This window comes from Macaca nemestrina, chromosome X (assembly GCF_043159975.1).
Source record: "Macaca nemestrina isolate mMacNem1 chromosome X, mMacNem.hap1, whole genome shotgun sequence".
In the NCBI taxonomy this organism is placed as follows: Eukaryota; Metazoa; Chordata; class Mammalia; order Primates; family Cercopithecidae; genus Macaca; species Macaca nemestrina.
Genome location: NC_092145.1, coordinates 51,327,318 through 51,352,999, shown reverse-complemented (window position 1 = coordinate 51,352,999; position 25,682 = coordinate 51,327,318). Strand labels below are relative to the sequence as shown.

Here is a 25,682-nt window from a genome sequence, read left to right as displayed (position 1 = left end):
TAGGGGCAGTTCATCGTGACTTGGAAGATTCTGGAAGTCTTCAGACAGTAAGTAGTGTTTCAGTTGGGCCTCAGACAGTGATCTAGACTGGTGCAGATGGAGAGCTAGGGAAGGGAGGTAACTTCTGATACCATACCTGGCATTCAGAGTCTTCCACAATATAGTCCCAAACTATCTTCCCAAACCTAGCTGCTATGTCCTCCAGGAAATAAAAGTTAGTCTTTCATGCCAAATTAATCCATCAATCATATTCTAAACTCAAAATCTTTGAGTTCCCACCTTACTGTTTTGCACTATAGCACAATGACTAAGAGCAAAGTATCTAGAGCCAGAGGAATTTGGATTCTGGCCCAGATTCTACAACTTACTGGCTATGAAGTGTTGGGCAAGTAAAGCTAGAAATGGTGCTTATCTTATAGTACTGTGTGATCAATCAGGTAATTCTTGTAAAACTGGCATGGTACCTGGTGCAGAGTACAATATTATGAAGGCTACCTCTACTGTATCCACCCCTCTGATCTCAAGTCAATTAAAACATACTTACTGTATATCCACTATGTGCAATAGATTGTATTAAGTATCATGAAGAACAAAGATGAATAAGACCCTATTTCTGCCCAGCGACATGTCAGGTGGAGAATAAAAAGTATGCACACAAATAGGCCAGGTGCAGTGGCTCACGCCTGCAATCCCAGCACTTTGGGAGGATGAGGCAGGAGGATCACTTGAGGTCAGGAGTTGGAGACAAGCCTGGCCAACAGGGCAAAACCATGTCTCTATTAATAATACAAAATTTGCTAGGCGTGGTGGCCTGCGCCTGTATTCCCAGCTACTCAGGAGGCTGAGGCAGGAGAATTGCTTTAACCCAGGAGGTGGAGGTTGCAGTGAGCTGAGATAGTGCCACTGCGCTCCAGCCTGGGCAACAGAGTGAGACTCTGTCTAAAAAAAAATGTGTGTGTATATATATATACACACACACACACACAAATAATCATGAGGCAAAGCAAATCAAAAGAACTGGATTCTTCTAGCTCTGGCCCTTGATAGCATGAAAAAGTCAGACCACATGATCATCAAGACCACTTCTAAGTCTAATAATTCTATGACATCTATGATTTTAAATGTTACGTCAAGGTTAATAAGTACCAGGGGAAAGTGAAAAAGAGGGAAATCTGATTCTACCTAAGGGAGTCCAAGAAGCCTGCATAGAGGAAATGACATTTGAATTGGGCCTTTAAAAATGGATAGCGTTTGTTGAAGGAAGAAATTGGTGCAATGGAATTACAGGAAGAGGGGAAAAGAACAAAGAGAAATGTAGGGCACACTTGGGAAACATCCAGTAGTCTTATGTGGTTGGGACATCGAGATTCATAATATTTAAGTAGAGGAAAATCAGGTGAAAAAAATAAGCTGGTGTCAGATTATGGAGGACCTTGAATGTCATGCCAAGTGGTTTGGATTTTATCTTGTAAGCTATTCACATTGGACAGTGACAAGAAAATCCATTGAAAAGATTTGTGGTAGTTGTTCAGGTATAAAATAAGAAGAGACTAAGGCTGTGGGTCTAATAATTGAAAATTAAGGAGAGAAGTCTTTTGACGGTTTTTCATATACTACTCTGTGTATATTGTTGAATGATTTTTAATCAAACAGGTTTGGAGAGCAGAACCCATTCATTCATTCATTCTACAAATATCCATTGAGCACTTAGTATGTGCATGACAGTCTAGGCACTGGAAATAGAGTGATGAGTGAGAGAGTCAAGTTCCCTATATGTTAGTACCCTTTGTGCTGAAAGTACCAGAAAATGATGATACCATTGGAAATGGGAAGGCTAGGGACACATTGGTAGGGAGAATAAAGAGTTTAGTCTTGACATATTTGGAATGCCTATATATCAGTGAAAATATCAAGTAGGCAGTTAGATACAGATATCTTGAGCTTTTATGTACTCTATCTCAGAGTTGACCTTTTTTGTCAACTCCATCTCCATTGTCATAATACATTTTTTTTAAGGTTTGCTGTTTACTTTTTGAAAACCTAAGGAATTAGTGGCATCTTTATAGATAATAACATAGTTCATTATGTTAATATATGTTATACTGAATATGTCAACATGAGGCTTCAACACATATAAACTGATTTCTTAACAGATATATATTTTTTCTCTTAAAATAGAAGGACATTGTATGTAAGAAACTCATTATAATCCCATTTATGATAATCTGCTTTACTGCTAGTAATTGTTTAAAAACAGTAAGGAATAAATAAAAATCCCAAAAAAGATATATTGAACACTATGAAGGATATTATGAAACTTGGAGAAACATTAAAATTAGAATTTCAACCATTATTTCAGCCATTATTTTTGTTTACATTAAAACTCAACAGTTGGCCGGGCGTGGTGGCCCACACCTGCAATCTCAGCACTTTGGGAGGCTGAGGCTGGCAGATCACGAGGTCAGGAGTTCAAGACCAGCCCGGCCATCATAGTGAAACCCCGTCTCTACTAAAAATACAAAAATTAGCTGGGTATGGTGGTGTCTGCCTGTAGTCCCAGCTATTCAGGAGGCTGATGCAGGAAAATCACTTGAACCCAGGAGGTGGAGGTTGCAGTGAGCCGAGATTGCGCCACCACACTCCAGCTTGGGCAACAGAGTGAGATTTCGTCTCAAAAACAAACAAAGAAACAAAAAGGCTCAACAGTTACGTTTTACTGAAATTAAAATCTCAACAGTAATTTTGTGAAAAGAAAATCTCAGCACCTATTTCTGTACTTATTGATAAGAATAGTTAAGAAACTCTTGAGGAATAAGAATGAAGCGGGAAGACTTTCCCTATCAGATATCAAGACATTTATTATTATTACTGCTACAGGTAATAAGGCAATGCTGTACTGGCATAAGATTAGATAAATAAACTGGTGGAATAGAACAGACAGGTCAGAAATAGTCCCAATAATATATGAACACTTGGTATTTGACAGAGTTGGCATTGTAACTGAATGGGAGAAGGAAAGACTTTTTAACAAATGATATTAGGGCATTGGATATTCATAAGGAAAAAAATTAGACCTCTATTCTCATACTCTACATGAAAATTAATTCCAAGTATATTAAAAACCTAAATGTGAAAGTCAAAACCATAAAAATTGTAAATGTTATCATAGTATAAAGGAATATTTCATGATATTTTAGTATAGGAAGATTCCTTTGAAAAGACACAAAAAGCACTTACCGTAAGAAAGGATTGATAACTTCGATATCTATCTTATAATTAGAACTTATGTTTATCAAAAGAAATCATTAAAATGGAAAAGTAAGTGACAAGGTGGGGAGAGATGTATGGAACACATATAAAGGAGAAAGAACTAAAATTAAAACAACTTCTACAAATTAACTTGCAAAAGTCATACAACTCAACAGGAGAAAATGACAAATGTCTAGAATAAATGCTACACAAAAGAGGAAATCCTAATGTTCAGTAGGCATGTGAAAAGATGCTCAACATTATTAGTCATCAGGAAAATCAAATTATGAGATGCCATTTACACCAACTAGATAGGCAAAAATTAAGAAGTCTGATAATACCAAGTGTTGGCCAGCAGGTGGAGCAATGAGAACTGTTAAACCTGGCTAGTAAGGGTGTGAATTGGTACATGCCTTGAGGAAGTTAGGTATCATCCAATTAAATTGAAGGTGCTCATATTCCATAAACCAGTAATTCAATTCTTACATAAGTGCCCTAGAAATACCTGTGTTTATATACACTACCAAGAACATTGATGGTAGCACCGTTTTGTAACAGTCAAAAATAAGATTTCATCTCACCCCAGTTAAAATGGCCATTATCAAAAAGACAAAAAAAAAAAAAAAAAAAAAAAAAAAACAGAATCTGGCAAGGATGTGGAGGAAGGGGAACTCTCATACACTGTTATTGGGAATGTAAGATGGTACAGCCATTATGGAAAACGGTATGGGTGTCCCTCAAAAAACTAAAAATAGCACTACCATTATGATTCAGCAATCTTGCTGCTGGATATATATCCAAAAAAATTTTTAACAATATATTGAAGAGATATCTGCACTCCTATGTTTATTGCATCACTATTTACAAGATCCAAGTTATGGAATCAACCTAAGTGTCCATCAGTAAATAAATGGATAAAGAAAATGTGATAATATGTACACGATTTAATAGTATTCAGGTATTTAAAAAAGAATGCAATCCTGTCATTTGTGGCAACACAGATGAGCTTGAAGGATTTTATGTGAAGTGAAATAAGCCAGGCACAGAAAGACAAATATCACATGTCCTCACTCATGTGGGAGCTAAAAAGTTTCAAGGAGGTGGAGAGTAGAACTGTGGTTGCCAGAGGCTGGGAAGGGTGCTGCAGAGGGGCGAATGAAGAGAGATTGGTTAATGGGTGCAAAAATACAGTTAGAGAGAAGGAATAAGTTCTAGCGTTCAATAGCACAACAGAATGACCACAGTGTTTTGTTGTTGTTGTTGTTGTTGTTGTTGTTTTAGACGGAGTCTCGCTCTGTTACCCAGGCTGGAGTGCAGTGGCACGATCTCGGCTCACTGCAAGCTCCGCCTCCCAGGTTCACGCCATTCTCTTGCCTCAGCCTCCCGAGTAGCTGGGACTACAGGCACACCCCACCACGCCCAGCTATTTTTTGTATTTTTTAGTAGAGACGGGGGTTTCACCATGTTAGCCAGGATGGTCTCGATCTCCTGACCTTGTGATCCGCCCGCCTCGGCCTCCCAAAGTGCTGGGATTACAGGCGTGAGCCACTGCTCCCAGCCGTGTATTTCAAAATAGCTAGAAGAGAAGATTTGTAATGTTCCTAATGCAAAGAAATGATAAATGTTTGAGCTGATGGATATCCCAATTACCTTGATTTGATCATTACACATTGTACACATGTATCAAAATATCACGTGTACCCCATAAACATATACAATTATTATACATCAATAAAACTAATAAACTGTAAAAATAAAACCTGCAAACAACCAGAATGTTCCTCAAAGTTATCATGAATAAATCATGGTATATTTATACAATGGTAAACTGTACAGCAATAAAAATGGGTCAACTACAGCTATCTGCAATATCGATGAGTCTCACAAGCAATGTGGAATGAAACAAGATAGTCACAATTCCAAGTTTAAAAAGCATTTAATGTTTGAACATCTGTAAAACAAAACTGTTGTTTAGGGATGCTTATAAGGAAGAAAACGTATAAACATACGCAAAGAAATGATTATTACAAATGTCAGCATAGGGGCTACACCTGAGATGGAGGGAGGGATGTCATCAGTGGTGGGGGGAGAGGAGTAGGTTATTAAAGGGCTCTATTTCTTGCCCTGGCTGGTTATTACATGGGTGATGGCTTTATAAATGTTCTTTAAACTGGTAGTTCTCTTCTGAATGTATGTTTTCCTAATGAAATAGAAAGTAGGGTCACTAGTTGGAAATGATGAGGGAGGGAGTATTAAAAGATTTGAGGAAAGGAAGATGATATGAAAGAACCAGAGACATTGGAGAGTGAACAGACTAGAGAAATGCAGTATTTTTATCTTTTCTGAAAGCTTTTTATATTGTTTCTGATTTATTATCCTTTTTCTCTCACATGCAACGATATTTTATTAACTTTAACATACTACACTATATATAGTTATCCCAGTAAAATTATAATGCTATTTAATGTTTAAAAATAAATTGTAAATGCAAAATTAAGTCAAAATATACCATATAATGATTTGTCACAAAACATTAGTCATTTATTATTTCAACTTGAGCTTTAGAAAAGCTCATGTCGTTTATATTTAGAAAAAAATGTGTATCATGCATATATTGTGTTGTATGATGGCTTTTTATTCTTTTACTTTTGACTTTTTATACCAAGAAATTTTAGTGTTAAATTGTATATTTTATGTATTTAAATAGATATAGATATTTATTACCTCCTTATTTTATTGATCTCAACTCCTAAAAGTCATTTTTAATATCAGAAAACATAGCCACATTAACATCACTAAACTAAATATTAACATTGACATTTAAAATTACTTGAAAACGACTATGCCCTTAAATTTTGCTGAGAACATTTAAGTGGAAAAAGTTGACAGGTCTGTATAATTTTACAGTATTGCCTAGGGTTTCATATGAACCGATTTGAAAAACTCAATTATTTAAATTACAACTTACTTTAGTTGTAAATCCACGTTTATATTATAATTGCATAGCTTCAGGCTTCAACATACACAATGTAAAGTTTTTATAAGGGCAAATATAGTAAATTTAAGCAATTATTAGCAACTTAGCTTTAAAATATACTCTGAGGGGAAAGTACCCTAACTTTTTCCTCTGCTCTCACACCATGGCAATCAACACAGAATATTTCCATGTCCAAATGTGTGGGGTTTTCCCACACACTAAGTGAGCAATCAGTTCTGCAGCGAACACCAGATGGGTGTACTCCAATTCCATTCTGACACAATCTACCTGTAGATAGCGTCATATCCCACAAGCTGAGGACTAGGTCTCACAGGACTGTTCCCAGACCCTTCAGACACCAGTTGCAAATCCAAGCCTCCAGAACTTCTGACAGATGGGCTTCAATTTTTAGTTCACATGACCCCTTCTTTGGGTTTAATTTGCCAGAAAGGGCCACAGAACTTAGGGAAATACTTAACGTTTACCACTTTATTATAAAGGATATATCAAAGGACACATGAAGAGATGCATAGGGTGAGGTACTGCAGAAGGGGCTCAGAGCTTCTGTGCCCTCCCTGGGGCACCACCCTCCAGGAACCTCCACATGTGCAGCTATCTGGAAGCTCTCAAACCCCAGTGCTTTGGGGTTTTTATGGAAGCTTCATTGCATAGGCATGATTGATTAAATCATTGGCCACTGGTGATCAACTTAACCTTCCACCCCTCTTCCCTCCCTGGAGGTCGGAATGAGGTTGTTAAGTCCCAACCCTCTAATGGTGCCTTGGTCTTTCTGGTGACTAGTTCCCATCCTGAAGCAACCAGGGGCTGCCAGCCATAAGCCAATCATTAGCATACAAAAAGATATCACTTTGGAAATTCTAAGGATTTTAGGAGTTGTATGCCAGGAAACAGGATCAAAGACCAAGTATATATTTCACAATATCACATATACCGTGTGAGTTTTCATTTCATTATATTCTGTAATAACTGTGGCATTGTCAGAGATAAAACACAGTCTTTTAAAAAAATAATTTGGATCTACAAACATTGAATCTAGGAATATTGAAAATTGATGTATGCAATTCTCAGATAGTTCAGGGAAAAAATATCCTGTGTGTGTATAGACAGAGTGCACACTTAAATAATAAAGCAAATGGGGAGAAATATTAATAATAGGGGAATTAGGGTAAAAGGGACATGGGTGTTCTTTCAGCTTTATTTATGCTTGCAACATTTTTAAATGTTTGAAATTATTTTTAAAAAAGAAGTTAAAATGAAGAAAGGGACATGGATGGACAGAATGACATAAGTGGAAATCACCAGTGTACTTGGGAGATAAATGCATCTTTTTCCTTTCCTTATGCAGACTCTGTGTTCATACTTTCTTGAATCCACAAGTTGAGTACTGTCCCAACACATCCCGATCTGCAGATGTGGAAACTCATCTTCAGCTCTCCTGGAGCAGCCATTTTCTGCCAACCTTGGTGGCAAATGCTCTCTGACATCATACCTCCAACAATTGTATCTTTAATTTCTGTGGCATTCAGTGAGAAGTTCTCACTGCTAAATCTACAACCAAGTAAGACAAATACAGGACAAATTTGGTTCAGTAAGGACATGCAAGAGGAGGGCATTACTAAGATATCTGTAGGGGGAAACTATAACACATGTCATCTTGGAAATCCTCAAAATCCTAGAGTTGAAATAAATGGGACAGTTATACAGTGTGATTCTGTTTGTGAAATTTCAGTTCCTGAACTGGTGCTAAGAGCAAACATGCCATCAGTAACACAAACTCATCAAATGTTCCAGTTGAAAGTAATTTTTTATTATTGTTATTATTATCAGCAGCAGCATCATTATCATTAGCACAAAACTAAATCCATTATTAAAAGAAAACAAAAACACAGCCCAAAGGCATGTGTCCTGCTGACAGTGAGTCAATAAGTTTATCTTCGTGTACAAGGGACAGCACCCTGAGGATATACCACATCACAGCTTGATAATCAATTCAATAATTCGACCAACGTTATTGAGCACCTAGGCACAATGGAAGATTTAAAAATGCATACAAGAATCCCTGCTTTCAATGAGTTTTACAGTCTAGTAGGAGGTATTGAAGAATACAAGAACACAGGGTCACATGAGATTAGTGACATAATGGAATCAGTACCATGTATGAAATGCTGTTAGAAGCGGGCATCACAGAGGCCAGGCGCAGTGGCTCAGGCCTGTAATCCCAGCACTTTGGGAGGCTGACGTGGGTGGATCACCTGATGAGGTTGGGAGTTCAAGACCAGCCTGACCAACATGGAGAGACCCGATCTCTACTAAAAATACAAAATTTGCCGGGCATGGGTGGTGGGCGCCTGTAATTCCAGCTACTCGGGAGGCTGAGGCAGGAGAAGAATCACTTGAATCCGGGAGGCGGAGGTTGCATGAGCCGAGATCATGCCACTGGCACTCCAGTCTGGGCAACAAGAGCGAAACTCGGTCTCAAAAAAAAAAAAAAAAAAAAGAAAGAAAGAAATAAAAGAAAAAGAAAGGGGCATCACAGAGACTAATGTTAAAGAGACTAATGTCACAGAGATTAATGTCACATTCAGTTGGGGGAAATCAAGAGGCTCCATAGAGAAGGTGACCTCTGAGCTGGGCTTTGAGGAGCTGGAAGGATTTTGGTAGACTGGCATGTGAAGAAGGAGCACTGCAGGTGGAAAGAATAGTGTGGGCCAAAGTATGGCCATGGGAAAGTTCATGGAATGTCTGGGGAGAGAACAAGAGTTCATTATGGCTAGTGTTTGGGGTTTATGTAAGTGGAGTGACAATATGTTGAAAGTTATATAAGGACCATATTTTGAATGGCTCTGATTTCTAAGGCTAAGATTAGTGATCTTTATGTCATAGTAACTACATTAACCACATCAACAAAATATGCAATTATCTGTGAAAAGATATGGTCACTTCACTTCCAGGTTTTTTAGGGAAACTCAAATGGTTTCTAGGCAATGTTATCACCTTGCTCTCAGAAATGTCCTAGCAGATAACACCAAGCAGACTATAGCAAATGTTTCTATTTTGCATGTAATTAAATCTCTTCTTTCAAAGTTTTATCCTTTCCATCCATGGGCCACACTTCTTCGCACTCCCATCTCCAGCCCCACTAGTTCTTGTGGCACCTGATGAGTTCACACAAGCCTAATTTGGGATTTCCAGTCACAGCTGCTACCCTGAAAGTAGGACCCACAGCCTTGAGAAGTGAGAGGTGGTGGTAGAGGCAGTGAACAATGTCATGAAAATGTAGCCATCTGAGTTTTATGGAATTCCCATCCTAAGAGTCAAGCATAGTTCTTTGAAATTGGAGTTCCACTCAGTTTGGTCTGGAGGACACCTAGAGGGGCCCCAAAGCTCAAAGTGCCTAAGTAAGGTCATCTTTTTAAGTTTCCACTTATTGCCAAGGAATTCCTTAAAGGAATGACACTTAATCTGGGTTACATGTTATTTAAAGGCCTCCTGGCTCTGAGGCTACTGAAGCTGTGGAGAGACTGGGGCGAACATTTCTTTTTGACTAAGGAATCCTGTTGGGCTTTGTCCTTGCTCAACAGGTTGGTAGTTGGGAACTTCTCCCATGCAATGAGTTTACAGATGCTAAAGGATGGCTGTATTAGGCAACTGAGCCAAAGAAGTAAGCTATATAGAACCAACCAGGGAAGATTTAGAATAACAAAGCTGCCATGGCCACACGTTCTGCAGCTAGTCAGTCTTCAGCTCTTTCCTGGAGTGAGACTTCCTCTGCAGGAAGTCATGGATTGCCGTAGTGAGGCCCCATGTCACACTGGACCTTAGGATGACCAGGGAGCCTCCACGGTAGATCAGGAGCAGCTTTCGACCCCGAGTGTTCCACACATCCTGGGCAGAGGCCCACAGGCTTGGCATGTTCTGCCATCCAATATGGGACTGCATATTAGCAACCAGCACAATCAGAGGATACAGAACTAGGCAGGTGATTGTTCCATTGACACTACCAGACACCAAGGCAGGAACCCAATGGGGCAGGCCTTGCTCTGCCAGGCCATCCTGGATGGGGTCCTTGAAAGAAAAATATAGAGCACTCCCCAGGCTGTTCCTGGCCAGGACAGGCCAGAAACCACGATAGTAACCCAGTGACAGCCGCCCCCAAAGCCCATAAGAGTTGAATTCCTTGAGAATGCTGAAGGTGCTGGGGAAGCGAGCTTGCTTGCGACCATCCTGGAGCACATTTTGCACCCTTTCAAAGGGACTGAGTGCCACAGCCTCCACCACGCCAGACATGAGCCCTGCAGCCCAGCGGTGTCCCAGGGTGTGTGGCCCAACAGGAGAGAGAAAGCACAGCAGGCTATCATAAGTCCCAAACAGAAGAGTCCCTTGCAACGTCTTGGAGAGAAGAGGAGGGTAGATTCCCCGGTAGAAGTATTGAGGACCTTCGTGCCAAAGCTGTCTCACAGCCTCTGACACTGCCATGGCATGGATCTGTTGCCGGAACACAACCTTATAGATAGGAAACGTCAGAAAAGTAGACATAAAGTTGGAAACGGCCCCAAGGGCGTAGGCCTGGGAATGCCAGCTTTTCTTTCCTGGAGCCTCTGCTCGTGTCCTGGGCTGAAGCTCCTTCCCGGGAGAGTGGTTCTGCTCCCCCATGCTGAAGACAACTGTGTGCAGATGGAAGAAACTGGCAAGGGTGGAAAAAAAGAGATTAGACCGACCAATTAATTCTGTTGGCAAGCATTTTCATTGCTTAATTAGAAATGAACCCTAAGAAACTCAGGTCGACGGAAACAAGCAACTCTTTGAGCCAGTTTCTGATATATAAGCACACCCTTAAGAAATTAAGAATTCATTAACTTTAAATTAAAAGAAAGGCAATCAGTTTTTCTGAACAGAGCCACCACTACAGTATTTTGCTGACACAGCAAATATTCCAATATTCAAAGGATTACAACAGAAAAACATGAAATAGAGGAGGGGAAGACTCCAAAACTTAATGCATCAACTTTCATGACATGAAACTGCATTTTATAAACTACTTGAATAATACATTACTATTCTCTTTTTTAAAAAATCTGGCACTATCTTGTAGAGGCAGAAAGGCATTTAACAGTTGAAGTGCAATGCTTTCTCTAAAAGTTGGTATTAAATTTGGGGAGGGGGAATCTCCCCTCGCCTTTCTCTCCATAGATTCCTGCCCAAGTTGTAGCTGTTTCATGGCAACGCCCAGCCCCCCTCTAGCAAGTGAGGAAAGGAAAGAGCAGCTGCTTCTGGAAGTTCAGTGCCTAAAGACTCAGCACCTGGCAACTTCTAAGCCTAACCTTGAAGACCTGTAGCTATATAATAGAGCAAGGTTTCTTAACCTCGGTGCTATTGACATTTTGGGCAGGATAATTTTTTATTCTTGGCGCCTGTCCTGTGCATTGGAGGATGTTCAGAGGCTCCCTGGCTTTGGCTCAGTGCGTGCCAGTAGCACCAGTGGTGACTTACACAGTGTGATGACCAAAAATATCTTGAGACCTTGCCAAATGTCCCCTGGGAGGCAAAACCTGGCTTAGAACCACTGTACTAGATAGAATAGGCAGTGCAAGGACCCCAAACTATTGCTCCTTACCCCAGAAAGGCCAGGAAGCAGATGGCTAGTATGAGAAGCAATTTGGAAGCCAGGACATATGAAGGAACTTTGGGATCTAAAGAAAAAAATGAATGCTCAGTGCAGATCTGAGGGAGTTTGCCGGGGAGGAAAGAGGGGTTCCCTGGGCTGACGAGACAGGGTGTACAGTAGCCAGAGCTGGCACCTCAGGGAAAGGAGCACAGAGATGTGTGAGTGTGGGGCAGGAGGACAGGGGAGAGGGGGAGGGGCACGATGGCCAGGATGGAGGGCTTCCATCTACGGTGACAGGGACAAGAAGTCTGGCCGGATCTGCAGACCCACAAGTTTCATACAGAACCCTGGGCTATGTGGTGGAGGGCATGAAGGTTGGGACTCTAATTAAGCTAGCAGGCTGATGGGGGACCAGAGAGTCCAGGCTGAGGTCCCCAGGGAGGAGTGGAAGTCACACACTGCAAGAAGCCCAATGCAGCCTTCCCGAGGCTGCCAGGCCAAGAATCCGCCTTGGCGTACTACTCCTTCCAAAATCACTCCCATCAGCTCTGCTCTTCCCTAGCCCCTTCTCCCTGCTCCATCCATCTCCCCACAATCCCATTCCTATCCCCACTGCTCCATCCATATCCCCATAATCTCATTCTATACCCCCTGCTCCATCCATATCCCTACAATCTCATTCCTATCCCCCTCCTCCATCCACATCCCCACAATCTCATTCATAACCCCACCCTGTTCCATCCATATCCCCACATTCTCATTCCTATCCCCTTTGCTTCATCCATTTTGTCACAATCTTACTTTACCACCACTCCCCTCCCATGGAGCCACACTCACCTCTTGGTGGAGGGAGATGGAGGCTCAGCCTCCTGTACTCTGCCCATCACCATGTCCCCCTACCCCCACATTCCATGATGGCCTTAAGCCTCAGCCTCCTTTACCCTCATAGCCAGTACACTGGGAGGGCCCCTCTGCCTCTGACCCTTTAGCTGAGAACAGAGCAGGAGTAAAAGCTCAAGAGGCCCACTATTTGCATCCCTTTAGGCCACCTCTGGCCCCTGGCAGCCCCACTTCCATTTCTCCAGAGCCAAAGGGGACTCCTCCCAGATACCCAGGCTGCTAAATCCACAGAAGCCCCCAACAGTCCTCAGCTCTCCTACTAAAGATCTTCTTTCCAAAGTCTTACCTTCACCTAAATAAGGGCAGGTGGTGAGGTAAATATTTGTCCTTTCTTCTACCTCAGAGTGCAGTAATGTTCCATTTCCTCCCTACCATTTATAAATGTGTTCACTGACACCATGAGGCAGGATGATTTAGCAGAAAGAAAACTGGGCTAGGATTTGGCAGTACAAGGATTCCCAACTATTGCACCTACCCCAGAAAGGCCAGGAAGCAGGTGGGGTAGTATGAGATAACTAGGATTCTAAGTGAGTTTTGTTATTAACTTGATGTGTGACCTTTAGAAGTTCAATGACATCTTGGAGCCTTACCCACCTGAGCTGTAAATGGAGAAGAAAGGGCAAAATAATTTTTAGTCATCTCCATATTGTATCTGTCAGAGGGTGTTGATATGGGGGCATTCAGGTCAATAGTTGATAGAGGGATTGTACTTTTCAATCCCCAACTCCTGCCATTTTTGTAAATCATTTTGAGGGATTAAAGGTGAACAATAATTGAGAAACATCTAACCTTAATATGTAATCCATTTTATAAATCCAATCCTTTCCATTTTATGGGAGGGGAGTTCGTGTTTCTCCCATGTATTTTCTGTTAAGATGCCAGGCTTTTGAAAGGGCAGACAGACCCGAGACTGAATTCTGCCTCTGCCACTTACTTAGTTGTGTGACCATGAACAAGACATTTCATTCAGTCTCAGGTTCTTCAGCTACAAAACAGAGGTATTAGGATCCACCTCAAAACGTTGTGGCAGAGATTAATAACATGAAATGAGAGAAAGTGGTTGAGAAGCCATAACATGGTGGCCTTGATAAGAAGTATCAAAACAAAAATGCTTCTGGACTTCAGTATCTGTGTCCACAGAACACATGCTCCTTCTGGATGCTCTCAGGACAACCATAACCAGACACAGGGGCATTTGGGAACAAATCTTCTGTTCCCAAGGGAGGCAGGGAAGCCCTTACTTCCACAAATGGGAAGGCGCAGCATAAGCAATCTAGGAGAGCCTGGCCCCTTCACATGAATTCAAAGTACAGACCACAGAATGGACCTAGAGTTGGCCTTAAGCAGATATCATCTGTACCCTATGACCTGCCTCCTATGTTTACAGCCTAGTAAAATGAGCCCAGAGGATTCCAGACTCTCCCAGCCAGTCTAGTCCACATGGGTAGCCTGTGTGACTGCCCCAGGATCCAGCCACAAATGAACGTATTTGTCTGTTCACTCAGGGTATCTCTCAGCCAGTCCTTTGGTCAGCTCACAAACATGTATTGATCATCCACTAAATCATTGCGGGTAAACCACCATGGAGCTAGAGTGAATAGAATTTGGTGCCTGCCCTCAAGTGCCTGGGAATCTAGCAGGGGAGACAGGTCAACAATGAGCTAAACTCTACAGAAAAACAAAATAAAGGGTACACTAATGAAGGTGGAAGCAAAAAGACAAGAGCAATTTATTCTACCTGAGAAGGGGCATATGACTCAATCCTTAACTGAGTAGAATAGAATATGCTGTTGTTAGGTAGGGGAGTAAGGGCAAGCATTCTAGGCTGAGGAAGTGGCCTAAGGTACATAGGCTTAGAAGTGTGAGTTGTGCATGGGGCTGGCCTACCCCATGTGTGAGAAGGAAATAGAGCTGTGGTTGACAGAGAGGAGCCCATTTAAGATGAGGGCCACATTTGTCTTCCCCACTGCATTGTGCTGTAGGGCACAGACATGGGCTCTGGATTCAGCCAGCCCTGGGTTTGAATTTCACTCTGTCACTTCCTAGCTTTATAACCTTGGCCAAGTTTCATCATCTTGCTGATCCTCAGTATCCTTACATGTAAAATGATTGTCATGAAGGATGCATGAGACAAAGTACAGAAAGTGCTTAGCATAGCACCTGGTATATAAGTTGCTCCATAAGTTATATTAGTAGTTTCATTTTTAAAAAATGAGATCAGGTAATTTATAGATTCAATGCCATCACCATTAAGCTACCAATGACTTTCTTCACAGAATTGGAAAAAACTGCTTTAAAGTTCATATGGAGCCAAAAAAGACCCCGCATTGCCAAGACCATCCTAAGCCAAAAGAACAAAGCTGGAGGCATCACGCTACCTGACTTCAAACTATACTACAAGGCTACAGTAACCAAAACAGCATGGTACTGGTACCAAAACAGAGATATAGACCAATGGAACAGAACAGAGCCCTCAGAAATAATACCACACATCTACAGCCATCTGATCTTTGACAAACCTGAGAGAAACAAGAAATGGGGAAAGGATTCCCTATTTAATAAATGGTGCTGGGAAAATTGGCTAGCCATAAGTAGAAAGCTGAATCTGTATCTTTTCCTTACTCCTTATACGAAAATTAATTCAAGATGGATTAGAGACTTAAATGTTAGACCTAAAACCATAAAAACCCTAGAAGAAAACCTAGGTAATACCATTCAGGACATAGGCATGGGCAAAGACTTCATTTCTAAAACACCAGAAGCAATGGCAATAAAAGCCAAAATTGACAAATGGGATCTAATTAAACTAAAGAGCTTCTGCACAGCAAAAGAAACTACCATCAGAGTGAACGGGCAACCTACAGAATGGGAGAAAGTTTTTGCAATCTACCCATCTGACAAAGGGCTCAAGAACATACAGAGAACTCAAATAAATTGACAAGAAAAAAACAACCCCATCAAAAAGTGGGCAAAGGGTATGAACAGACACTTCTCAAAAGAAGACATTCATACAGCCAACAGACACATGAAAAAATGCTCATCATCACTCGCCATCAGAGAAATGCAAATCAAAACCACAATGAGATACCATCTCACACCAGTTAGAATGGCAATCATTAAAAAGTCAGGAAACAACAGGTGCTGGAGAGGATGTGGAGAAATAGGAACACTTTTACACTGTTGGTGGGACTGTAAACTAGTTCAACCATTGTGGAAAACAGTGTGGCGATTCCTCAAGGATCTAGAACTAGAAATACCATTTGACCCAGCCATCCCATTACTGGGGATATACGCAAAGGATTATAAGTCATGCTACTATAAAGACACATGTACACGTATGTTCATTGCAGCACTATTCACAATAGCAAAGACTTGGAATCAACCGAAATGTCCATCAGTGACAGACTGGATTAAGAAAATGTGGCACATATACACCATGGAATACTATGCAGCCATAAAAAAGGATGAGTTTGTGTCCTTTGTAGGGACATGGATGCAGCTGGAAACCATCATTCTCAGCAAACTTTCACAAGAACAGAAAACCAAATACCATATGTTCTCACTCATAGGTGGGAATTGAACAATGAGATCACTTGGACACAGGAAGGGGAGCATCACATACCGGGTCCTATTGTGGGGAGGGGGTAGGGGGAAGGGATAGCATTAGGAGATATACCTAATATAAAGGACGAGTTAATGGGTGCAGCACACCAGCATGGCACATGTATACATATGTAACAAACCTGCACGTTGTGCACATGTACCCTAGAACTTAAAGTATAATAAAAAAAATATATATATATACAATTTTAAAAGTCAAAAAAATTAGAAAATAGGAATAAAGGCACGATTACAATTAAATTGTTCTAAAGGCTGCAATTGGTCTAATGAACTGGGTCATCTGCAGAATGCATTTTGGACTGCTTGTTTGGAAGGCAGCAAAGAAGAGTTTTCATGGGCTTTGGTGTTTGACATCCCTGGCCTGCAGTCTCAGTGCCTCCACTTACAAGTTGTGAAGCCTAACACAAGTTACGTAACATCCCTGAAATTCAGTTTCCCTGTCTGCAAAATGGGATACAATGGCTGTCTCAACAGGGTTACTGAGAAGCTTAAAAGAGATAACAGATAGAAAGTTCCTGGCACAAAGGAGGCAGGCAGCCAAAGGCAGCTATTATTGTTTCAGCTGAAAGCTTTATCTCCAAACCTTCAAGCCTTTAAGGTTTATTTTTTGAAATTAGAAAATGTGGTCTCATTAGAGCCATCAGTTGGAACACACTCATACACATGAGGCCAGAGATAGGATATCCTGTATCCAACTTGAGCCAGGTTGCTAATATTCACCCCACCCCTGCATGAAGAGTCCCTTGCTTTGTTCTAGTAGCCCAACCCTGGCCACTTTACACAATCCATTTCCCATCATTATTTTTGTCAGAGCTCTGACACCTATTCTTGGTTTTATGTGATTCCATCCCTACCAAGTCCAGCTGCAAATACCTAATTTGGTGATGAAGCCAATTTAAACACTGAACAAGAGTCTTCTGGGAGGCAAGAGTCAGATGTCATGGGACAGGGGAGCAGAAGCAAAAGTCTGAAGGAAACCTAAGAGCTACTGCCAGCATCACCCCTGAGTGTGCAAGGTGAGCAACCTGCCTTATCCATACATCCACACTTTCCACCCTCCACCACCACTACCCCACTGTTCCATCCACAGGCCATGATCCTGAGATGGAAGGTGCTTTATCTCCAAATTTATATTGTTTACTCCAAGGAACTCTAGATCTTGGGGTTGTAAATAAGAGGGTGGAAAGGAGCAAGTGAAGTACCTTGGCAGACTGAAGATGAAGCCAACAGCAGCTGAAGGGCATCAGACTGTTTACTTGCTTCTAAACATCAGGAGTCAAGAACAGGCCCCACAGGAGCCTCCTAGCCACACTATACAAAAAGGAAGTAATACCTGCTCTCTAAGTCAGGGAAAAATGGAGCAGGTTTTCCAGCCACTGCCTTCACGGCCATTCACTTTGGACAACCCTGCATGCCGTTTCCATGGAGTTGCTCCTTCTCTGGGGCCAGTGATGCCAAATCCAGCAAAGGAGAAGTCCCCTGAAGAGCTCACAGAAGGGCAACCTAGCAACCTGTCCTTGAGCCAGGAAATGAAAGAGCTATATCAGCAACAGAGAGCTGTGGTTTGGGGGTTAGGTTAAATGGGGTTTTATTTCTCACACTTCTTCGTCAAGCATGGCTTGAAGAAGGAAGATGTTATGACAGACCCATTTGAAAATCTGCAAAGCTGTGGACTCAGAAGAATATACGGAGTCCAGATTCTTTGCTAACAATTCCAGGAAGGACCGCGGGTAGGAATCTGTGCTCTGGAGTTACATTTCATGACAGATATGCCATGGACAGATACACTGATAACAGGCCCATTTACTCATAACCTTCAGCATCACGTGGTGGTGTTTAGAACAGTGGTTCACGAATCTCTCTACACCTCAGAATCAACTATAGGGCTGGTTAAAACTACAAATCACACTCTTCATGCCTAGTCCTAGTACATCAAAATCCCCCAGGGGTAAGGCCCAATAAGCTGCATTTATAACAAGCTCTCCAAAATGGTTCGGAGGCAGCCCACCTTGTACTCACACTTTGGTTAATAGCATGAGTTCTGGATTCAGAGACTTGGTTCAAATTTTGGCTTCACCTTGTATTTTCAGATAAATCATTTTACCTCTCTGAGCCTGGCCTCTTTGGGGTCACAAAGGGCTGTAGAAATAATGTTGCTTTTAAAAAACAGGCAGCTTGTGTTAAAAAAACAAAAAAGCAAAAGAAAAAAAGAAAAAAAGATTAATAATAATAAAAAAAGAAACAAGAAAGAAAAGTGTCAAAAAGAGTTTCCTCTTCTGTACAATGGGCACCATAAAGGTTGCCTTCATCTTCCCTCAGCCCTGTCCCCACTACCTCCTCACCCCCTCCCTCAGCACTATCATCACATTGAGACTGCTGTTGAGATGGTTTGAGACTACCTGTGCAAAAATACTCTCCAGGCAGCGCTGCAGGGCAAAGAATTAGCATCTAGAGTGCAACATACAGGTGCTAGGTTGGATGCTGTAACTTAGTTGCTGCAGGATACAGGCCAAAACGAGTAACCTCTCTCTCTCTGGCTCAGTTTCTTCATCTGTGAAATGGAGATAACGGTTCTTGCTCACCAATTCTATGCAATCCCAAGTTGGTCCTCCCATCCTGGCCTTGGTTTTTCTCCACTATCCCTTAATCTGACAGAACAGAGGAGTGTTGGCAAGGGGCAGCCTTTGAAGTCAGACATGTTGACTTGGGTGTCAGCTCTTAGCTCTGCACTTCCTAACTGTACTGCCTGGGTGCTTCAGTCCTTTCCTGTTAAATGGGTACACTGCTACCTCCTTCACAGGGCTGCTGAGAAGAGGAAAGGAGATGTCCATGCAGGCGCCTCTGCACACAAAAAGCACTCAGTAAACGCTGTTTCCCCCCTTCCGCCTATACAAAGGTGAGGAACTCTCATTGTTCACTTGGGTTCTGTCCCACCTCGTGTTTAAGGCATCCGGTCTCAAAGCCGGGAGGAGAGCCGAGGTGGAAGGGGATAGGGAGAAGGGAAGCGATGGGGTAGCAGCAAACTCACGGATGAAAGGGAAATGGGCCCAGTCCGTGCTTCCGAGCTGCACTTGACGCCGTGCCGGCTCCCGCGCCTGTCTGCCGCAGCCCCCGCCCTCCCGCACCCCCTTCTTGCTAGCAGTAGCTTCGGGGCCGGAGGCTGCGCGGGGAGGCCGCCCCCTCGCCCCGCTGATTGGCCGCGTCGCCCGGCTCGTCACGCTCTTTTGTCTCAATGGGCAGAGACTGAAAGCAACCGCTGCTGCCCGGAGGGCCGAACTGGAGGGTGGGAGCAGCCTTGGCTGCCTTGGGAACCGCGCTGCCTCAACTCGGCTACCCCTTGCTGGGCGGTCATGCGAAGCACTCGCTAGATCTGGCAGCCCCGGGTCGCTTAGCGGCCGAGGAGGCGCCAGAGATACCGTTCCCCTGCAGAGCTACGGGGACCGGAAGGCAAAACAGAGCTGTCGACGCGGGAGCACATGCTGCCTACCAGTGGAGCGCAGGTAAAGAAAGAGCGCGCGATTGCCCGGCGCGGAGAGGGGTGGGGGAAGCCCCGCCAGGACTGGGCGGCGCCTGGCTTGGAGAATCAGTAACTGCGAGGCAGGGGATGGAGCATTCCCTTGGCCTGGTTGCGCTGAGGAAGGAGTTGTGGTTCATCTGGATGCTGCCAACTGGGTAGGATTTAGGATTTGCCTGGATTAAGGTGGGTCGTGGTGTTGTCGGAGATCGGGGGTGTTGTCGGGCATCGGGGGTGGGGGTGTGTTCGGGGAGGTGGCAAGGGGCGGGAGGAGACGATCGCAAGCTGTCTTGAACCCCTTTTGCATCTCCTCCTCTCTTCCTGGGAAGGAATATGGGGGTGGGAGGTTATCCAACTTCCAGTCTCTTTCTCCCTGGCAGGTCATCAAAGCCAAATCCGAACTTGGATTCTGTGCGGCGGATTGCAGAGCTGGTAGGGCGAGGGTCTCCCGGAGGAAATGTAAGGCGGGGTGGGGATGGGGGCAGGAGGCACTTTGGCTTGCGTTCAGAAGATGGGAGAGGGAATTTTCCGCCTGGTGACAGTGAAGCTGGTGGAGAGGAGGTATCAGGTTTTCAGATGAAGCTGCTTCCAATCCTTCCTTTCCCTCCTTCGCGTCAGTCTTGAGGCCCTGAGGACTGGGACCTGCGACCCCCAGTGGACAAAAGTCGGCTCTACCCCAGAGGCTAATTTTCTCACGGCAGGCACCTGTTGCAGAGGCTGCACATAAAATAAAGGCGAACGCTAGTTTCCGAGTTCATGTAAGAATCTGAGAAATAACGGGGGAAACGTTGACAAGGGGATGTGATTGAGACCTGAGGCCATGAGGTTAATGGTTTCTTATTACCATAAATCTGTGACCCACAACCATTGAGTTCCGTTTTGAGGGCCCAGTATAAGCTCCAAACACTATGTCATCTAGAATTAGAAGCAACAGTTGTCGCCCCTCCTGGAGTACAGGCAGGAGTGGATGGATGTGGCTCTGAAAAACTACCTACTAGTCCAAGGAAACCTGCTAGCTCTGGAATGTTGTAATTGCCAGTCTCCTGCAGGGTATTGTTAAGGCACTGGGCAGATATAAAATGCACTACAACGTTATTCAGGAAGATCGAGAATGCTACTACAGACTGCTTCCCCACAGCCCACTATCTTATTAACCGTTTTTATTTTCCTTAGAATCCCTACTGAAATACAAGGCAGGCACAGCCCATGAACGTTGCTTTGGAGAATCCTGCAGATAAGGCTTTTCCAAAAAGCGCGAGTATCTTGTTGTATTCAGATACCCTATCGTCGTCAGTCATGGCTAGCATCATTGCGCGTGTGGGTAACAGCAGGCAGCAGAATGCACCTTTGCCGCCTTGGGCCCATTCCATGTTGAGGTCTCTCGGGAGGAGTCTCGGTCCTTTCGTGGTCAACATGGCAGAGAGAAACATGAAGTTGTTCTCGGGGAGAGTGGTGCCAGCCCAGGGGAAAGAAACCTTTGAAAACTGGCTGATCCAAGTCAATGGGGTCCTGCCAGATTGGAGTATGTCTGAGGAGGAAAAACTCAAGCGCTTGATGAAAACACTTAGGGGCCCTGCCCGGGAGGTCATGCGTTTGCTTCAGGCGGCCAACCCCAACCTAAGTGTAGCAGATTTCTTGCGGGCCATGAAATTGGTGTTTGGGGAGTTTGAAAGCAGTGTGACTGCCCATGGTAAATTTGTTAACACCCTGCAGGCACTAGGGGAGAAAGCCTCCCTTTATGTGATCCGTTTAGAGTTGCAGCTCCAGAATGCTATTCAGGCTGGCATCCTAGCTGAGAAAGATGCAAACCAGACTGGCTTGCAACAGCTTCTTTTAGGCACCGAGCTGAATAGGGACCTGTGCTTCAGGCTTAAATTTAAGCATCTTCTCAGGATGTATGCAAATGCGCAGGAGCGGCTTCCCAATTTCCTGGAGTTAATCAAGATGATAAGGGAGGAAGAGGATTGGGATGATGCTTTTATTAAACGGAAGCGGCCGAAAAGGTCTGGGCCAATAATGGAGAAGGCAGCCAGCCCTGTGGCATTTCAGGGTGCCCAGCCAATAACAATCGGCAGTGCTAACTGTAACTGCAACGTGATAGAAATAGATGATACCCTTGATGACTCCGATGAGGATGTGATCCTGGTGGTGTCTCTGGACCCTCCACTGACACCCACAGGTGTCCCTCCCTTCAGAGGAAGAGCCAGACCTCTGGATCAAGTGCTGGTTATTGATTCCCCCAACAATTCTGGGGCTCAGTCTCTTTCTACCAGTGGTGGTTCTGGGTATAAGAACGATGGTCCTGGGAATATTTGTAGAGCCAGGAAGTGAAAATACACAATCTGCTGTTCATATTGTGGTAAGGAGGGCCACTCAGAAGAAACCTGTGACAATGAGAGCAACAAGGCCCAGGTTTTTGAGAATCTGATCATCACCCTGCAGGAGCTGACACATACAGAGGACAGGTCAAAAGACGTCCCTGGAGAACACAGTGATGCTTTTGAGCCACAGTAAGGATCTAGACCCAGCCCTAAATGAGTTCTTAACTGTATTCAGAGTAATGGGAATAACAGGAGAGGAGGGTGGGTTTCTAACTGCATGAATCCACAAAGCAGTTTTCCTTTGGGAAAGAGAAGAGGTCTTTCATACCAGCACAGTGGAGGGGAATGGTGTGACCTCTGTCCATGCTCCCTTCTCTGCTGGCTTAAGAGTCTGTTCTCCATGTGTCTATTTCTTTGATGACTTTCTACTTTTTATGAAAGGAGCATCTTTTCAATAAACCTTCAAAAATAAAGGAAGATACAAAAACTAAAGTACAAATTACCTGAAACTCAGCACCCTTTTGTAACCATTGTCAGCCCTTTGGTGAATGTCCTTCCAGATATCTCCCTGTACCTGTGTACCCAGATAGATACATGTATAGATAAGAGTGATCAAATATAAATGCTGTTCTATACTGTGTATTTTTCACCAAATAATATATCTTGTGGACTTCTATGTCAATGAATATATATAAACATCTTATTTCATATCTCTGTGTGATGTTACTTTTAGAAAGATAAAGAAAAATGAAACTAAATATAGAAGCTATAAGTGGGGGTCATACTAGGAGGATGGGTTTTTATCAACCTCATTTATAGGAAAGGAGAAAGGAAACTGAAATGGACTGAATATCTCCCATACAACCCGTTAACACAACTGACCTGTCTCCTAGGTCATAGAGCCAACTCCTGCACCCATGAGTTAATAATGTTCCAATGTTTTCTTCTTGAACATATCATGAGACATCAGATGGGGAACAGCAGGGACAAAAATTGAAAATGGGTATTCCAGAGGCTCCATTCCTGTTTGTATTGGGAAGGGACAACTACTCCTGCCCCATCTCTTGACCTCAGATTAGAGGGTGATAAAAGATGACATGTGACCTCTATCCCCGAGGGTCCCAACTTTCTTGTAGGTACAGTAGTCCCTATCCTCACAAAGAGGTCAAGACTGGCAAGGTGCAGGGAGGAATGATTTCATTTAAGGCAGGGAGTGGAGTGAAATGAATGCAGACCTGAGGACCTGAGGGAGTTTGCCTGGGAGGAAAGAGGGGGCCCCTGGGCTGACGAGACAGGGTGTGCAGCAGCCAGAGCTGGCACCTCAGGGAAAGGAGCACAGAGCTATGTAGGTGGAGGACAGAAGGACAGGGGGAGAGGGGAAGGGGTATGATGGCCAGGCTGGTGGGCTCCCATCTACAGTGACAGGGACAGGAGGCCTGGCAGAAACTGCAGACCCACAGGTTTCACACAGAACCCTGGGCTATGTGGTGGGAGGAGTGGAGGTTGGGGCTCTAATTAGGCTAGCAGACCGATGGGGGACAAAAGGGTCTAGGCTGAGTCCCCCAGGGAGGAGTAGAAGCCACACACTGCAAGGAGCCCAATGCAGCCTTCCCAGGGCTGCCAGGCCCAGAATCTGCCTTGGAGTGCTCTCCTTCCAGAATCACCCCCAACTCTGCTCTTCCCTGGTCCCTTTCTCTTGCTTCATCCACATCCCCATAATCCCATTCCTATCCCCACTGCTCCATCCATATCCCCACAATCTCATTCCTATCCTCGCTGTTCCATCCATGTCCCCACAATCTCATTCCTATCACCCTGCTCCATCCATATCCCCACAATCACATTCCTATCCCCTCTGCTCAATCCATGTCCTCACAGTCTCATTCATACCCACCCTGCTCCATTCATATCCCTACAATCCCATTCAGTTCCCTCCTGCTCCATGCATATCCTCACAATCTCATTCAGATCCTTCCTGCTCCATCTGTATCCTCAGTCTCATTCCTATCCCCCTGTTCCACCCATATCCCCACAATCTCATTCAGATCCCCCCTACTCCATGCATATCCCCACTGTCTCATTCAGATCCTTCCTGCTCCACCTGTATCCTCAGTCTCATTCCTATCCCCCCGCTCCATCCATATCCCCACAGTCTCATTCAGATCCCCCCTCCTTCATCCATATCCCCGCAATCTCATTCAGATCCCCCCTGCCCCATCCATATCCCCACAATCTCATTCATATCCCCCCTGCTCCATCCATATCCCCACAGTCTCATTCAGATCCCCCTGCTTCATCCATATCCCCGCAATCTCATTCCTATCCCCCTTGCTCCATCCATTTTCTCACAATTGCACTTTACCACCACTCCCCTTCCCTGGAGCCACACTCACCTCTTGGTGGGGGGAGATGGAGGCTCAGCCTCATGTGCTCTGCCCATCATCACCTCCCCCTCCTCAGCATTCCATGATGGCCTTAAGCCTCAGCCTCCTTAATGCTCATGTCCAGTAGACTGGGAGGGCCCCTCTGCCTCTGACCTTTTAGCTGAGAACTGAGCAGGAGTAAAGGTTCAAGAGACCCACTTTTTGCATCCATCTGGGGCACCTCTGGCCCCTGGCAGCCACCTCCATCTCACCACAGGCGAAGAGGAACCCACCACCCAGGCAGGAGGCAGCTTCATCAAGCCCCCAAAGCCACAGGGTCCCCCAACACTACCTGGCTCTTACAGCCCCTTATTCCTTCCTACCTCTCCTGCAATCTATCCTTGGAGGGGATTTGCCCACTCATCTCTCCAAGATTAGAATATAGTTCCACTTCCTGCTCACCTTTTCTCAAATTCAATCTATAAATGCTATTGAATGATTTACCTAGATACGCTGTCATGATTTCTTTCTGAAATCAGGTAGAATGAAAAGAGGAGTAAATGCTACACCTACCCCCACCCTCCTTTTCACTGGAATTAGCTTGGAGGTTCAAGATCATTACTTTGAAACCCTGCTCTGTAATTCATCCCCTTTCCTTCCCCCCTCATCCTGTCCTCTGTTGTGTAAACCTTAAACTGTCTAAATTTTTACTTCACCAAAATGATGCAAAAGTGATACTTTTTATTTCATTTTGTGTCACACTGGCTTTCCTTTATTCAAGAAGTATGTATTTTGCCCAATTGGAAGACATAGAAGACTTGGAGTGATCACAGGGTTAAGTGAAAGAAGGCTTTTAGAAAATTTTGTGTTCAATACCCTTCATTTATAATTATTGTTTTTTCCTTTCCTTTCTCCCTTCATTCTCATTAGTCGCTAAGAGATGAAAATTGCTCTTTTGTCTTGTCAGGAGACACCAGCCTTTGAATGACCTCCTTTTGCATTATCTCCCTCCTTCTTGATACTATTTTCCCTTGTTTCCATGACATCATCTCACGGTTTCCCTCTCCCAGATCTTTTTGGTGCCTACTTCTCAGTCTCTTTTGCTGAATAT

The 25,682-nt window shown here is 43.8% G+C and overlaps 2 protein-coding genes across 5 annotated transcripts in view; one reads left to right on the top strand and one right to left on the bottom strand.

Annotated features, from left to right (window-relative positions):
* Window positions 1–8,032: 8,032 nt before the first annotated feature.
* The window catches only part of LOC105499696 (solute carrier family 25 member 53), a 56,187-nt gene continuing 38,537 nt past the window's right edge, over window positions 8,033–25,682 (bottom strand). For 2 of the 4 annotated variants that reach the window (XM_011772459.3, XM_011772460.3), the window contains exon 3: window positions 8,033–10,931. In XM_011772459.3, the coding sequence (XP_011770761.1) occupies window positions 9,977–10,931 (955 nt within the window). In that variant the 3' untranslated portion in view covers window positions 8,033–9,976. Of the gene's footprint in view, window positions 10,932–17,575; window positions 19,178–19,401; window positions 19,501–25,682 lie in introns of those variants that run through there. The other 2 variants (XM_011772461.2, XM_011772463.3) reach the window with 2 other exon arrangements.
* On the top strand, window positions 20,506–22,918 carry LOC105499697 (zinc finger CCHC-type containing 18). The gene is given in 1 exon segment (XM_024787036.2): window positions 20,506–22,918. A coding segment is annotated over 1 exon segment (1,308 nt). The 5' UTR covers window positions 20,506–21,093; the 3' UTR covers window positions 22,402–22,918.